Source organism: Geotrypetes seraphini, chromosome 3 (assembly GCF_902459505.1).
Source record: "Geotrypetes seraphini chromosome 3, aGeoSer1.1, whole genome shotgun sequence".
Lineage (NCBI taxonomy): Eukaryota > Metazoa > Chordata > Amphibia > Gymnophiona > Dermophiidae > Geotrypetes > Geotrypetes seraphini.
The window spans coordinates 194360171-194376535 of NC_047086.1; the positions used below are offsets into that span (position 1 = coordinate 194360171).

General features: G+C 46.7%; 1 protein-coding gene across 4 annotated transcripts in view; it reads right to left on the reverse strand.

Moving 5' to 3' along the window:
- Nucleotides 1-16365, reverse strand: part of COL2A1 (collagen type II alpha 1 chain) — a 226507-nt gene that overhangs the window by 68962 nt on the left and 141180 nt on the right. For all 4 annotated transcript variants that reach the window (XM_033938906.1, XM_033938909.1, XM_033938908.1 and 1 more), the window contains 5 exons: nt 4184-4282; nt 3384-3491; nt 1457-1510; nt 780-833; nt 463-516 (listed from right to left, as the gene is read on the reverse strand). In XM_033938906.1, coding sequence (XP_033794797.1) covers nt 463-516; nt 780-833; nt 1457-1510; nt 3384-3491; nt 4184-4282 — 369 coding nt within the window. The remainder of the gene's footprint in view (nt 1-462; nt 517-779; nt 834-1456; nt 1511-3383; nt 3492-4183; nt 4283-16365) is intronic.

The following is a 16365-nucleotide window of genomic DNA, read 5'->3' on the forward strand; positions in this document are numbered from 1 at the left end:
ACATCCAAGAACAATAAGCATTGATATTACGCTTTGCAGAATCGATAAAGCGTTTAATCAAAAAACTAATTAAACAATAATTAAACAATATTGCAATGCAAAGAATTCTGGTATGCAATGATATCCCATTTATCTAAATTTTTGTTCATTAAGACGTCACAATAACAAACTGCATTATACAGAGATCATCAGAGCTGGAGAATGTATTGCACATAATTCATGAGAATTGGAATATATATTGTGCAGAAAAAAAAAAAAATGAGGAAAATGACCACAGAGAAAAATGTTTCACCCTAGATCTTCTAGGAGATAAGGATATTTTATATGAAACATACAGGACCTAGGTTGTGAATTAAACAGTATTTATAGGAGTAATGATTTGCAGTACACAGAAACAGGAACACCAGACCTAAAACAAATGATACAAGAAATATAAAAACAGGAACTCAAATTTGAACTTACAGGGGCTCCACGGGTGCCCACAGCACCACCAGGTCCAGGGGGACCAGATTCACCCTGCAAGAATAAAAACAAAAAGTGAATGTGACACAGTTTTCCAGACAATAATCCAAACAATCCCCCAAATCCAATACAGCGTCCCATACAATCCCCTAAACTAGTGGTTCCCAAACTTTTTTGGTTCAAGTCACTCCTAGTATGTCAATAATTTTTTCACAGTGCCCCTACATCAAAAGAAATACCCAAGTTCCTTCATCTCTCCCTCCCCCTCCCCCTCCCCCTCCCCCATGGTCTAGCATCTCTCCTCCCCCAGTTCTCACCTTTTCACCATTAGGACCTGATGGGCCAGGAGGACCTATGGGACCAGTCAGACCCTAAAGAAGATCAAAGAAGCAGAAATGAATGGTTAGGGACAGAAATCTTTGGCAACAGTAGAAACTGTGAGACCAATAACTGCTTGAGCATCTTGAAACACGTTAGAACAGTGAAAGAACATATGCATTTAAAAAACATAAGATAAAACAACAAGCAAATGACAGTCATGCCACTCAGTGGCGTAGTGAAGGTGGGTGGCGTCCCCTGTGCCCTCCTCTCCACACCCCACTTCTTCCGTGCCATTCCCCCATGCCCTCCTCTCCGCCCTCCCGCTCCTTCTGCGTCCCCATTACACATTCACGCTATCCCTTCCCGCCCCGTATCTCTAAAGCTTCGCTAGCACAAGCAGCTTCTCCGCCTGCTGCTCACGCTGGCTTTCCCTCTGATGTTACTTCCTGGCCCTGCGACATGGAAGTGATTTCAGAGGGAGCCAGGCCTGTGCGAGCAACAGGCTAGGGTAGTTGCTCACGCTGGCGAAGATCTTAAAGAGGTAAGAGGGACGGGGAAAGGAGGGCGCAAGGGTGGCATTTGGGGGTGGAGATGTGTCAGCGCCCCCACCGAGACAGCGCCCGGGCCAGTCCTCCTCCCCCTTACTACCCGTTGAGCTCCCTCTGCTACTTACTCTAGTGCCGTCTTTACCAGGAGCACCTTCTGGGCCTTTCTCACCAGTATCTCCCTGTAGGGAAAAAACAGATTAAAGGTCAATATTCATTGAAACTTCCTTTCCCCTTGTTGCTCCTTCAACACTCCTCCCTCAGTGAAATATAAGAGCTTTATCAGGGGTAAAGAAAAATCCTCTATTGTCCTTTGATACTTAACTTTTGGAGGTCAATAAGGGATACGATTAACAAAATATTGGAATCATCAATTCCACTGACATATGAGGCAGTCATATGTGGAACGTTATTACATGTTAAACCCCCTATGGATCATTATAAATGCTGCCTTTTTCTTGTCATGACCGGGATAGCCATGCAGATGGTAACCTGAAATTGGAAGAACTATGACCGCCTAAATTTTCCTTTCTGGTGGGCAAATTTGTGCTCCAGCTATAGATATTAAAAAAGGAATGCCGATAGTTTGGGGCACAGTAATTTATTTAACCTGGTTTGGGGGCCGTTGACATCATATATTACCTCACCATAGTAGGTCTTTGATTATGAGTCAGTTTTGGTTTATTTTCATACACATCCAGGAAAGGGGGGGGGCTATTTCTATCATAATTTGACTTTTGAGTATGTCCACCTACTTATACAATTATCTTAGCCAGTTAAGTGCTGAAAATAAGCATTTAACCAGCTAAGTTCTGACTCCACTTCCAGAATGCCCACAAAATAGCCAGTTTTGGCATGGGTGCTAACTGGGCATTTTCAGCAGTGGTATCCAGTTAAGTGCAGCTGAAAACTCCTGATTAGCCCCAGAGAGGCAATATAAATGAGATACCAGACCATAGGGGGAGAGATGAAAAGGAGGAGAAAAGAGATACCGAACCACAGGAGGAGGGCGAGGAGAAGAGAGATACTGGACACGGAGGCAGGGAGGAGGAAAAAAGAAATACCGGACCACATGAGGGGGGGGAGAGGGGGAGGAGAGAGATTCCAGACCGTGGGGAGAGGGAAGAGGAGGAGGAGAGAGTGGACCACGGGGAGGGAGGAGGAGGAGGAGGAGGAGGATTCAGGAACACAGGAATATCTTCCAAGGAGAGGGAGAAAGATCATGGATCCTGGGGGGGGGGGGAGATTAGGATTCAGAAGCACTGGAAAATTTACTGGAAGAAAGAAGTGCAGGTGGGTGGGTTAGGGTGATGTTTAAAGAGGGCCAGGTTCTGGCAATAGTGATGGAAAAAACAAGGGAGATGGTGACAGGGGAGGGATGGAGGAAAATAGTGACCATGGAGTGGTGGGGAGCGGGAAGAGAAAAGGGAAGAGAAGGTGCCTATGGAAGGGGAGGGGATGGAGATGGTGTTGCCCATGAATGGCAGGGAAGAAAAGAGACGGAAACTAGACAGATTTGAAAAAAAATATGGTAAAAAGTTAATCATGAAAGATGGATATAGGGCAGGAAGTAAAGAGCAGGAAAAAGAAAAAGAAAGAGTGATTAGACAGGAGGCCCTGGAAACAGAGTTTTGAGCACAGGGAAGCAGAAGCAGAGATGCGGAATGAGATTAAAAAGATAGAATCACCAGACAACAAAGGTAAGATAAATGATTTTATTTTTAATCTAGTAATGGGATTTGATATACCACCTTTCTATGGGACAATTGAAATATATCAATTTTGAGAATTTACATCTGCTGTCTATTGCACTATATAGGAGGAAATGTGAGGGGGCGCTTTATGCGATTAATTGTGCAATTAATATTTGTAATCACAATTAATTGTGTGAATAAAAATTTTAATCGATGTACAGTCCTAGTTATATACAGTATGTTGCCTAGTTAGTTACTGTTTAACAATAAACAAGAAGCACAGCCTGTTTGGTACTCACATTTTATGATAAGTTCTGAGACTTTGTGTGTTCAGACTTGAAGAAGCAAAATTGGCACTTACCCTGTCTCCTTTGGGCCCAGAAATTCCAGCAGCTCCACGCTCACCAGGCATTCCCTGCAAGCCAGGGGGTCCCTGGGCACCAGCAGGTCCAACTGGGCCAATGGCACCCTAGACCAGAAAAATATATCCAGTTAATAGTCAACTCAAGAAGGACTTCCGCAAATTCTCTTGGGACTGGAGAAGGTCTGGAAGAATAAATAAGCTAAGCATTACCACTCCTGCATGGAGGAAGAGTGTAATGAGATACAAAAGCTAAGCATTTCTACTTCAATTACAAGGCAAGCTCAGGGAAGAGAGAACCCTCCTGTGGAGTGAAAGAGCAACATTTTGGCTCAGGGTGTGACTTCCAATCAATCACTGCAAGAGATCAGCTCTGTAATAAATAAAGCCATCTCCCAGAACCAGATTATCTGCAAATAATTCAACACCAAACTCCACATGAATACACGAGGTGCTATGGGAGCGAGCTGGCTCTTTTGTGTCTTTGCTCTGCATCTTGAGGAGGATGGGTCTGTTCACTAACTGAATGGCTATCTATCCTGGGCCAACAAATGTAGCATCATCCCATTTGACAGGACAGACTCTGATTTACAGATGCTCAACCATAATCCCATAGATGGTAGTTTCATATCATGGGTTCCTCACCCAAGCACGCAACGCTGTTCAAACTGAGGCACTTTCTGATGCATGCAGGAGATAAGCATTTCCTTTTCTCTGTTTCAAGAAAGAATTCCCTAGCACTAACTTGTCCAGAGTCATGCTTCACATTGCTGAGAAGCATAAAGTATACTAGAACTTACTTTAGGACCATCTGTGCCAGGTGTGCCAGGCAGCCCACGAGGACCTTGGAGACCCTGAGAACCAGGAGAACCACGCTCACCAGGGAAACCACGCTCTCCCTAGAATAAAGGAAAAGAAAAAGAAGATCAACTTTGGAAAATCTGGGTCAGTGGACATAGATCATGAATAGAACCTCTGGGACAGGATCTATATTGTGCATACTATCATCTGGCACAGGGTTACCAGATGTCTGGGGAAACCCAGACATGTCCTCTTTTTAGAGGACTGTCCTGGGTCCTGGACAGACTTTCCAAAACCTGAGAGTTTGTCTGGGTTTTGGAAAGCCCCAAAAAGCTCTGGCTGCATCTGAAGGGCATCTGAGTATGCACTGATAATGTCACACACATCAGCGCATGCTCTAGGCCCTCCAGACGCGGCCAGAGCTTCTCAGGAAAAAGAGGAGGTTTGTGGGGGCAGGGCTGGAGGCTGAACTTGGTGGGACTGGGGCAAAATGGGGCCAGGGTAGAATGGGGTGGGGCCAGAGACGGAACAAGGTGGAGCCATGTGTCCAGAATTTTGCGGCCTGAAAGCACAGTTACTTACCGTAACAGGTGTTATCCAGGGACAGCAGGCAGATATTCTTAACGCATGGGTGACGTCACCGACGGAGCCCCAGTACGGACACTTTTAACTAGAAAGTTCTAGTTGGCCGCACCGCGCATGCGCAGGTGCCTTCCCGCTCGACGGAGGAGAGCATGGTCCCCAGTTAAGATAAGCCAGCTAAGAAGCCAACCCGGGGAGGAGGGTGGGTCGTAAGAATATCTGCCTGCTGTCCCTGGATAACACCTGTTACGGTAAGTAACTGTGCTTTATCCCAGGACAAGCAGGCAGCATATTCTTAACGCATGGGTGACCTCCAAGCTAACAGAGAGGGAGGAGGGATGGTTGGCCATTAGGAAAACAAATTTTGTAACACAGATTGGCCGAAGTGCCCATCCCGTCTGGAGAAGGCATCCAGACAGTAGTGAGAAGTGAATGTGTGAACTGAGGACCAAGTGGCAGCTTTGCAGATCTCCTCGATGGGCGTGGAGCGGAGGAAAGCAACAGAAGCAGCCATAGCTCTGACCCTGTGGGCCGTGACAGCACCTTCCAGTGAGAGACCGGCCCGAGCATAACAGAACGCAATGCAGGCAGCAAGCCAGTTAGAAAGCGTCCGTTTAGAGACAGGGCGACCTAGACGGTTAGAGTCGAAGGACAAAAAGAGCTGAGGGGACGAGCGGTGAGCCCTGGTACGGTCAAGGTAGTATGCAAGGGCACGCTTACAGTCCAGCGTGTGTAATGCCTGTTCCCCAGGATGAGAATGGGGCTTAGGGAAAAAGACAGGTAACACAATGGATTGGTTGAGGTGGAAGTCCGAGACCACCTTGGGAAGAAATTTAGGATGGGTACACAGAACTACCTTGTCATGGTGAAAAACCGTGAAAGGTGGGTCAGCGACCAGTGCATGTAGCTCACTAACCCTCCTGGCAGAGGTGATGGCAATGAGGAAAAGCACCTTCCATGTCAGAAATTTGAGTGAAGTTGTGGCAAGAGGCTCAAATGAGGTTTCATGAGGGCTGAGAGAACCACGTTCAGGTCCCAGACGACTGGAGGAGGCTTCAGCGGAGGTTTGACATTGAAGAGGCCTCTCATGAACCGGGAAACCAGGGGATGAGCCGTGAGAGGTTTTCCAAGGATCGGCTCATGAAACGCAGTGATGGCACTGAGGTGGACTCTGATTGAGGTAGATTTGAGGCCAGCATCGGAGAGAGAAAGCAAATAGTCCAGTATAGTTTCTACCGCCAATGAGGCGGGATCGTGATGATGAAGTAGACACCAAGAGGAGAACCGGGTCCATTTCTGATGGTAACATTGGATGGTGGCCGGTTTCCTGGAGGCATCCAAAATACGACGGACAGGCTGAGACAGGTTCTCTGGAGAGGTCAGCCCGAGAGAAACCAAGCTGTCAGGTGGAGCGACGACAGATTGGGATGCAGTAGAGACTGATGCTGCTGTTTAAGTAGAGTAGGAAATACAGGAAGAGGAATGGGCTCCCTGGAGCTGAGCTGGAGCAGGAGGGAGAACCAGTGTTGGCGAGGCCACCGAGGAGCGATGAGAATCATGGTGGCTCTGTCCCTGCAGAGTTTGAACAATGTCCGCAACATCAGAGGTAGTGGAGGAAAGGCATAGAGGAACCGATCCGTCCAGTCGAGCAGGAATGCATCCGGGGCCAGACGGTGAGGAGAGAAGAGTCTGGAACAGAACTGGGGCAGCTGATGGTTGTGAGGAGCTGCAAAGAGGTCCACTTGCGGAGTGCCCCAGCGCACAAAGATGGAGCGGAGTGTGGGAGGATCCAGAGTCCACTCGTGAGGTTGAAGGATGCAGCTGAGATTGTCGGCCAGGGAGTTCTGTTCGCCCTGGATATATACAGCCTTGAGGAAGAGACTGTGGGCCGTGGCCCAGGACCAGATGCGGATGGCCTCCTGACAGAGGAGGGGAGATCCGGTGCCGCCTTGCTTGTTTATGTAGTACATGGCGACCTGGTTGTCTGTGCACAGAAGAAGGACCTGAGGGTAGAGAAGGTGCTGGAAGGCTTTGAGAGCATAGAACATGGCTCTGAGTTCCAGGAAATTGATGTGATGTAGACGCTCCTGAGGGGTCCAGAGACCCTGAGTGCGAAGATCTCCCAGGTGAGCTCCCCACGCATAGGGGGAGGCATCCGTGGTGATGGTCATGGAGTGAGGGGGCAGATGAAAGAGTAGACCCCTGGAAAGATTTGAGGAGTTCAACCACCATTGAAGAGATTGCTGAAGAGACGATGTCACAGAGATGGGATGAGAAAGAGGATCCGAGGTCTGTGACCATTGGTTGGCTAGAGTCCACTGAGGTGTCCTGAGGTGGAGTTGTGCCAGAGGAAGTACATGGACCGTCGAGGCCATGTGGCCTAGGAGGACCATCATCTGCCGAGCTGGGATGGAGTGATGAAGGAGCACCTGACGACAGAGATGGAGCAGGGTCCGTTGTCGGTCGGCGGGAAGAAACGCCCTCATCAGAGTGGTGTCCAGAACTGCTCCAATGAATTGAAGTAGCTGTGTGGGAAGCAGATGCGACTTGGGGTAGTTGATCTCGAACCCCAGGAGATGGAGGAAAGAGATGGTGTGTTGTGTGGCTTGCAGCACAAGCGGAGACGTAGGAGCTTTCACCAACCAATCGTCCAAGTACGGGAACACCTGGAGGTTGTGAGACCTGAGGAAGGCCGCCACCACAATAAGGCACTTGGTGAACACCCTGGGTGATGATGCGAGGCCAAAGGGTAGCACTTTGTACTGATAGTGGCGGTGCTGTACCTGAAATCGGAGGTAGCGACGTGAAGTCAGATGGATTGGAATGTGAGTGTAGGCCTCTTTGAGGTCTAGTGAACATAGCCAGTCGTGTTGAGAGAGAAGCGGGTAAAGCGTGGCAAGGGAGAGCATTCTGAACTTTTCCTTGACCAGACACTTGTTGAGGTTCCGGAGATCGAGGATGGGACGGAGGTCTCCTGTCTTCTTGGGAACCAGGAAGTAGCGGGAGTAGAATCCCCGACCCCTTTGGTCTGGGGGTACCTCTTCGATGGTATTGAGAAGAAGGAGGGATTGGACCTCCCTCAGGAGGAGGGGGGATTGAGAGAAGTAAGAAACAGACTCTATGGGAGGATTGTCCGGTGGAAGAGTCTGGAAATTGAGAGAGTAGCCATGGCGAATGATGTTGAGGACCCACAGGTCTGATGTGATGACCTCCCAACGGTTGAGGAAGAGTTGAAGACGTCCTCCTATCGGCTGAGGAAGAGGCAAGGATGGTGGGAGACTGGCTATGCCCTGGAGAAAAGAGTCAAAAGGGCTGAGATGGTTTTGACTGCGGGAGAGGCTTGGTCGGTGGGTGAGACTGTGAACGTGCCTGAGTCTGGTGCTGCTGACGAGGCCGGCGAGACTGTTGTTGTTGAGGCGGGTTGAGAGGTCTGGCCGAGAACCTGCGTTGATAGGAAGACTGCTGTTTGTAGGGGCGAGCAGGAGGAGTTTTCTTCTTAGGTTTGATCAGGGTATCCCACCTGGTCTCGTGTGCCGAGAGTTTCTGGGTAGTTGAGTCCAGGGACTCCCCAAAGAGTTCATCACCAAGACAAGGTGCGTTGGCTAGGCGGTCTTGGTGATTAATATCGAGGTCAGAAACTCTCAGCCAGGCCAAGCGCCTCATGGCAACAGCCATGGCAGATGTTCGAGAGGTCAGCTCAAAAGAGTCATAAATGGAGCGCACCATAAATTTCCTGAGTTGGAGCAAACTGGAAAGTTGTTGTTGAAAAACCGGGACCTTGCGTTCAGGGATGTACTTTTGGAAGGAGGAGAGTTGTTGCACCAAATGCTTCATATAGAAGGAGAAGTGGAAGGTGTAATTATTAGCTCTGTTGGCAAGCATGGAATTCTGATAAAGGCGCTTGCCAAATTTATCCATCGTTCTGCCCTCTCTGCCAGGAGGAGTAGAGGCATAAACACTGGAGCCCTGGGTTTTCTTTAAAGTGGACTCCACTAGAAGGGATTCATGGGGTAGTTGAGGTTTGTCGAACCCCGGGATAGGAATGACCCTATATAAACTATCCAGTTTTCGAGGTGCACCCGGTACCGTGAGAGGGTTTTCCCAATTTTTGTAAAAAGTTTCCCGTAAGATGTCGTGGACGGGTAACTTTAAAAATTCTTTGGGGGGTTGGTCGAAGTCCAGGGCATCAAGGAAAGCCTGGGACTTCTTAGAGTCGGACTCCAAAGGGATAGACAGAGCTGCCTACATTTCTCGTAGAAATTTTGTGAATGAGGACTGTTCAGGTTTGGAACTGGTATCGACCATCGATGGTTCCTCGTCCGTTGATGAAGCCTCATCATCGGTACCGGGTGGGGATTCTTCCCATAAGTCCGGGTCCCTGACGTCGGTATGCGCGGGACGGGACGGTGGTGCGGATGGCTCAGTATGGCGAGTCTTAGAGAGGGATTTGCCAGAGCGCATCGAGGCGGTACCGGGGGAGGAAGATCGGTGCCGGTCCTGGTCTCGAGGGGACTGGTGTCGGTCTTGATGTCGGGGAGGGTCGGCATCAGAGCGTGGTTGCACCGGAGGATGAAGTGGTTCAGCCGCGAGTACCGGCATGGAGGTGTTCAACGGTACCGATGGTGTCGACACCGGTGGTGTGGTGCGAGGCTCGGGCCGGTCCGGCACCGAAAGGAGTGGGGCCAACAGTGTGGGCAACAAGTGCTGGAGTTGTTGTTGTAGTTGCTCCTGCAGTTGGGTTTGGAGTATGGCCGCAATGCAGTCGTCCAGAGGGGGCACCGGTACCGCTTTTTTCTTTTTCGGTACCATAGGTGCCGCTCCATGCCCCGGCGATGAGGAGGCCGATGACGAGGCACTCACCAAAATCGGGGCGGAGCGTTTGCGGGGTCGGCGTGATGCCGGGAGGACTGGCGTCGCCGGTGTGGCAGGAGGGCGCTCAAGGGAAGTGGAAGGCTTCTTAGCCGGCTTACCTGGTGCCAGCGACCCCGAGGAAGGATCAGGCGGTGTCGAAGTAGTCGGTGCCGACTTTTGCAATGCCGTTGACGGCGCGGCTGATTCCATGGCAGATCCGGTGCCGAAAAGAATATTTTGTTGGATCTGTCTATTTTTTAATGTACGTTTTTTAAGAGTAGCACAGCGGGTGCAGGTGTCAGCCCGATGCTCTGGACCCAGGCACTGTAGGCACCAATTGTGCGGGTCAGTGAGAGATATCGGGCGTGCACACCGCTGGCACTTCTTAAAGCCCGGCTGAGGGGGCATGAAGGGAAACACGGCCTCTGCAAAATCAAAACCGGAGGCCTGTATGGTGACAACAGGCCCCGCCGGGGCCGGTTCGAAAAATAAAGAGAAAACAAAGTTTTTTTGGTTTTTTTTTGGAATTTAAAACGAAAAAGAAACCCGAAGGTAAAAGAAGAAAAAGGAAGACAAAAACGCGAGCGGGAAGGCAAAATCCGATATTTCAACGGCCGTTGAAAAATACATGCGTCTTCTTCGCTCCGCGGAAACGAAGAAACTGGGGACCACGCTCTCCTCCGTCGAGCGGGAAGGCACCCGCGCATGCGCGGTGCGGCCAACTAGAACTTTCTAGTTAAAAGTGTCCGTACCGGGGCTCCGTCGGTGACATCACCCATGTGTTAAGAATATGCTGCCTGCTTGTCCTGGGATAAAAATAGTAACCCTAATCTGACACATTATATAGAATATAAGACCATAGATTGTAACATCTAATAAGTGTACAGTTTTTAGAGCAGAGGTCATGGACTGAAACTTCTGGCATCAAAGTCAGAGTACAGGCCACTTAATGGTAGATATGTGCAATTTATCTCCCTTGTTCTTTGCTTCACTTATTTAAAATGAAACAACCAAGAAAAAATGATTTTAAAAATGTTAGGTCCTCACCCACCACTAAAAATTGATTTAAAAGGCTCCTCCCAGATGGCAAACTCTGGGTAGGCCCACTGAATGGGCATGAAATGTCTTCTCTGCCCCTTCACTGCCCCCCCCTCCCCCCAGTGCCTCCAGGTCAACGTAAAATATAATGCCTGAGCATGTGCAGGTACTGGCATTGGTGGCTCAGGAGCAATGCCATAGACTGCTGAGCTTGGCAGCAGTGAGTTATGGGCACCTTCAAGTTTATTAGTATTTTCTACCCCACCTTACACACGTACCAACTAAGTGACTTACAATCTAAGGCAGGGGTAGGGAACTCCGGTCCTCGAGAGCCGTATTCCATTCGGGTTTTCAGGATTTCCCCAATGAATATGCATTGAAAACAGTGCATGCACATTCATTGGGGAAATCCTGAAAACCCGACTGGAATACGGCTCTCGAGGACCAGAGTTCCCTACCCCTGATCTAAGGAAAGCATAGAAATAGTGATACTCATAAAAATGACACTGGGGGAAGGCTGAACTACAATGAAGATAGGAAAGATGGGGAGATACCTACAGAAGGGTAGACTTGGTGTCTTTCAAGAGTTCTACAACTGGAGCTCCAAAAAATGTATTGTCAAGTCAAAAAAAAGGCATCATTTTAAAAACAAAGGTCTTCAATTCCACTATAGGCTGAGTGAGGCATGTCTGTAATCATAAGTGTAAGGGCAGTAGGTTCTACCATTTTGGCCCTTGTGCCAAAAAAGTTAAGTCTCCGGAATGCTTATGGATTATCTCTTTATAGCTGGGCATTGTCATTCAGTTTTGGTTGAGAGATCTTATTGCTCAAGATAGTGAATACTGTACCAGATAGTGATAAAGATAAGCAGGCTCCCCTATAGTTAATGTTTTAAAGACTAAAAAGTCATTTGTAGGTGATTCTCTGTGTAATGGGTTGTCAATGTGCTGTTTTCAGATGCAGTGTGATATGGTCTTATTTGCCAATATTGTTAATTATTCGAATTGCCGTATTCTGCACTATTTGTAGCCATCGAAGATCTTTGGTTGTGATACCTTCAGATGAGATCTTCTGCTGACGGGGCTTGGAGATCTCCAGCAGCTACTACAAGAATGTGCTGAAGCTGGGTGGACATGCACTGAGGACATCCAGACACGGCCCCGAGCTCGGGGCCTTCCAAAACCCGGACAAACTACTGGGTTTTGGAAATCCCTCTGGGCACCCAGATAGTCCTCTAAAAAGAGGACATGACCGGGTTTTCTGGACTTCTGGTAACCCTATTTTGAAGGATATTATCAGAACAGGAAATTTAGGACATCTTTATAGAGAGGTTGCAACAAAGGCATACATAAGCTAGATGCCTGTCAACTGCTAAGCAGCTTATAGCCACAAACACACGTTGAAATGTCTGTATACAAATGTTGGATGCCTAAAACATAAGATGGGAATATTAGACTATGTAGTAAAAAGCAAAGAGATTGATTTAATAGGCATCCCAGAAACCTGCTGGAAGGAAGATAACCCATGAGACACTGTGATACCAGGCTACAAAGTATGTTGTAATGATAAGAGTGGATCAAATTGGAGGGGGTAGTAAGGCTATACTGATATCCACCTGACCAAAACAAACAGACAGGTGATGAAATTGGGGAGAAAAGCAAAAGATCTAAAAACCTAGGATTGCCGAAAACCTTAAACAAAATACCAAAGAATCGGCAAATTATATGGGGGGGGAGAAACAGCTCTTACCATATATCCCAAGGAGAGGAGAGTGCTATATGTCAAAGAGTGCATGGAATTAAACAGAACAAAAGTTCAGCAGGAAACAGACAGCAACATGGAATCCTTATGGACAGAAATTCCAACCACCGGATATTCAACGCTATTTAACTGGCCAGGAAAGGCTCCTGGACGGTTAAAGGGGAAATAGCACTTTGCTGGGAATGCCTCTATAACGCTGATCTTCTGGCTGACAGACAGACAGTATCTGACTGTATCCCCACCTTCATGGACCGACGGACGCGCTCAGGAAAGGGCGGAGGTGAAAAACACAGCCGGCACCCTGTGAGACACCGCTGAGTCTCCTAGGTATGCCTGCACTCGAACCTCTGTTCAGCAGTAGGAAGAAAAAAACGTGGGGACGGTCCCGAGCTCCTAAGAAACCATTGCAGGCTGGCTAACAGGTACCCTCTGGGATCGGACTGTCAGCTGCAGACTGAAGTCTGTGTGTTCTCAATGCAGACAGAGCTTAAGAATCGCTCCACGCACAAAGAAATCCCGAAAAGGGGACGAAAACACAACACAAAATAAGAGAAAAAGGGTGAACAGAACAGAAAAATCTGTACTGTAGGTAGTGCTTCCAGTGACATATAGGAGAGTCAGAGAAAAAATCCGGAGTGGATTCCTTCTGCATATGGTGCACGGCCATTGGGATACAACCCACTTGTCTAGAACAGTGGGTCCCAACCCTGTCCTGGAGGACCACCAGGCCAATCGGGTTTTCAGGCTAGCCCTAATGAATATGCATGGAGCAGATTTGCATGCCTCTCACTTCCATTATATGCAAATCTCTCTCATGCATATTCATTAGGGCTAGCCTGAAAACCCGATTGGCCTGGTGGTCCTCCAGGATAGGGTTGGGAACCACTGGTCTAGAATGTCTCACCTACTGCACTGGAATAGCACTTAGCAGCTAGCCTGGTCACTGGTTATGTCACACAACATAGCTGGTTAGTGCCAATATTCATGTTAGCAGCCAAATCGACCTCCATAAACAGCAGATCTATTTTGGGCTGCTGTACCTCAGCCAGCCAATATCAGCTTATCCGGCTATGTTTCTAGTGGTCAAAAAAGAAATCCCAGAGCTTTAATGTCGGTCATAGTCTACCAACCATGGGAGGTAACCAAGCTGTCTCCTGAGGTCTGAATATTGGGTCCCTACTACTACTAATCATTTATATAGTGCTGCTAGAAGTACGCAGCGCTGTACATTAAAACATTCAAGAGTCAGTCCTTGCTCAGTAGAGCTTATAATCTAATCAAACAGACAAACAAACAGGACAAGTAAGGGGTTAGGGAGTTTCTCAGGCATGGGTGCTTTACAAGTGAGTGGGGGGTTAGGAGTTAAAAGCAACCTGGAAAGAGAAAGAGAATGCAAGTAAGGCTATACTGATATCCACCTGACCAAAACAAACAGACAGGTGATGAAATGACTGAAATTAGGGAGAAAAGCAAAAGATCTAAAAACCTAGGATTGCCGAAAACCTTAAACAAAATACCAAAGAATTGGCAAATTATATGGGGGGAGAAACAGCTCTTACCATATATCCCAAGGAGTGATATGATATAACATAATTCCATAATTATATTTCACTTAACATAGACCTGAGTGCTGGGGACCTGAAATAAATCAATCAAATTTGCACCAGTATCCCCCGGGCTGACAACTCAAATGTGGACAATCACTGCAGCCCAAGTGAGTTCACCCCGTACATCATAATGTCTCTACCTTTTAGTGATAATGTGATGCAAAAAAATCAAACCCCCAACTCAGAAAAAAAGTGTGAAAAAAAAATATATACATATATCATTCACCCCCCTCTCTCACGGGAAAAGTCTTCAATTTTCAGTTAGCTGCACATACTGTTCATATAGCCATAAGCGCAATGAGAAAATATTTGTTTAAATATCCAACACGTGAAAGCATAGAATGTCCAAAACGTTAAGACTTATCTGTGTTGGAAGGAAAGTCCGTAGTTTGCCCGACAGAGCTCTGTTTCACTGTCTTCTTCAGAAGCTGAACCCCCTCTATGTCACGTCTTCCAAAACATTGCATATTCAAGACGGTAGGAATAACCTGTCCAAAAGTTGAAACTCTGGGCTACGAAGGGAGTAAAATCTGTTGAAAGCTCACTTCTGATTCTTCTGTCGGGCAAACTATGGACTTTCCTTCCAACACAGATAAGTCTAACATTTTGGACATTCTATGCTTTCATGTGTTGGATATTTAAACAAATATTTTCTCATTGCGCTTATGGCTATATGAACAGTATATGTAGCTAACTGAAAATTGAAGACTTTTCCCATGAGAGAGGGGGTGAATGATATATGTAATGTATATATATTTTTTCACATTTTTTTTCACTTTTTTATTTAGAGTTGGGGTTTGATTTTTTGCCTCACATTATCACTAACAGTAGAGACATTATGATGTACGGGGCAAACTCAATTGGGCTACAGTGATTGTCCACATATGAGTTGTCAGCCCAGGGGATACTGGGGCAAATTTGATTGATTTATTTCAGTTCCCCAGCACTGAGGTCTCTTCCATAGAATTATTACAGAATTTATATCATATCACTCTCCTCTCCTTGGGATAAATGGTGAGAGGTGTCTCTCCCCATATAATTTGCCGATTCTTTGGTATTTTGAAATTAGGGAGGCTTGCAAATTTGGCAACTTGACTCAATTCAAAGCAAGTGAACAGGCCAAAATTTTTTATTTCAATTACTCAAATATTGACTGCATAAATGTCATGTCAGGAAATACCAGGGAGGAAAACTGCTGGATTATATAAATGTCTGCATCATGGAGCGGCTCGTTCATGAGCTGACTCAGAAGGGGAGATGTCCTCAGTGGAATGCAGGAGCTGGTGAGAGAGGTAACGGTGTTGGGTCCGCTTGGCAAAAGTGATCAGAAAATGATCAAATCAAAGCTAATAACTGGAGTAAACACACTAAGAATGTAAGGGAGCTAACTGTGCCAGAAATGGTATTTAAAGGTGACAGGATGGAAAAATTGTAACAAATCTCAGTGAATCTGGAAGACGTAATAACACAAATCAACAAGTTACAAAACTGTAAATCACTTGGTTCAAACAGTACACACTACACCCCTGAGTCCTTAAAGAACATAAAAATGAAATTGCAGATCTGCTATTAATAATCTGCAACCTATCGTTAAAATCATCCATGACACCTGAAGATTGGAAAGTGGCAAATGTAATGCCAGTTTTTAAAAAGGGTTCCAGGGGTGATCTGGGAAACTACAGACCAGTGAACCTGATGTCAGTGCCATGCAAAATAGCAGAGACTATTATTAAGAACATAATTACTGAACACATAGACATACGTGATTTAATTGGACAGAATCAACATGGATTCAGCCAAGTCTTGTCTCAGCATTTTGCTACATGAAAAAAAACATACACATAAAAGTGAGCCAGTTGATGTAGTGTATCTAGATTTTCAGAGAACGTATGACCAAGTCCCTTATGAGAGACTTCTGAAAAAAAATTAAGAAGCCACAGGATCGGAGGCAATGCTCTGTAGTGGATTGGGAACTGGTTAAAATACAAGGGGATGCTGAAAAGTTCTCAGCCCAAACAAAAAAGTTGGGGCAGTGATTTGCCACTTTTTTTCATTCCGTATTTTTTTAATGGTCAATTCTCTCAATGGAGGAAGGTGAATAATGAAGTGGACCAGGTATCTATACTGGTACTAGTGCTTTTTAACACTTGTATTTATAAATTATCTGAAAACGAGGTAATTACATTTGCAGATGACACAAATTATTCAAAGGTGTTAAATCACACAAAGATTGTGAGCAATTGCAAGAGGACCCATGGAGAACTGGAAGAATGGAAATCCAAATGGGAGATTAAATTTAACGTGGAGAAGCAAAAAGCGGTGAATATTGGGAAAAACAATCC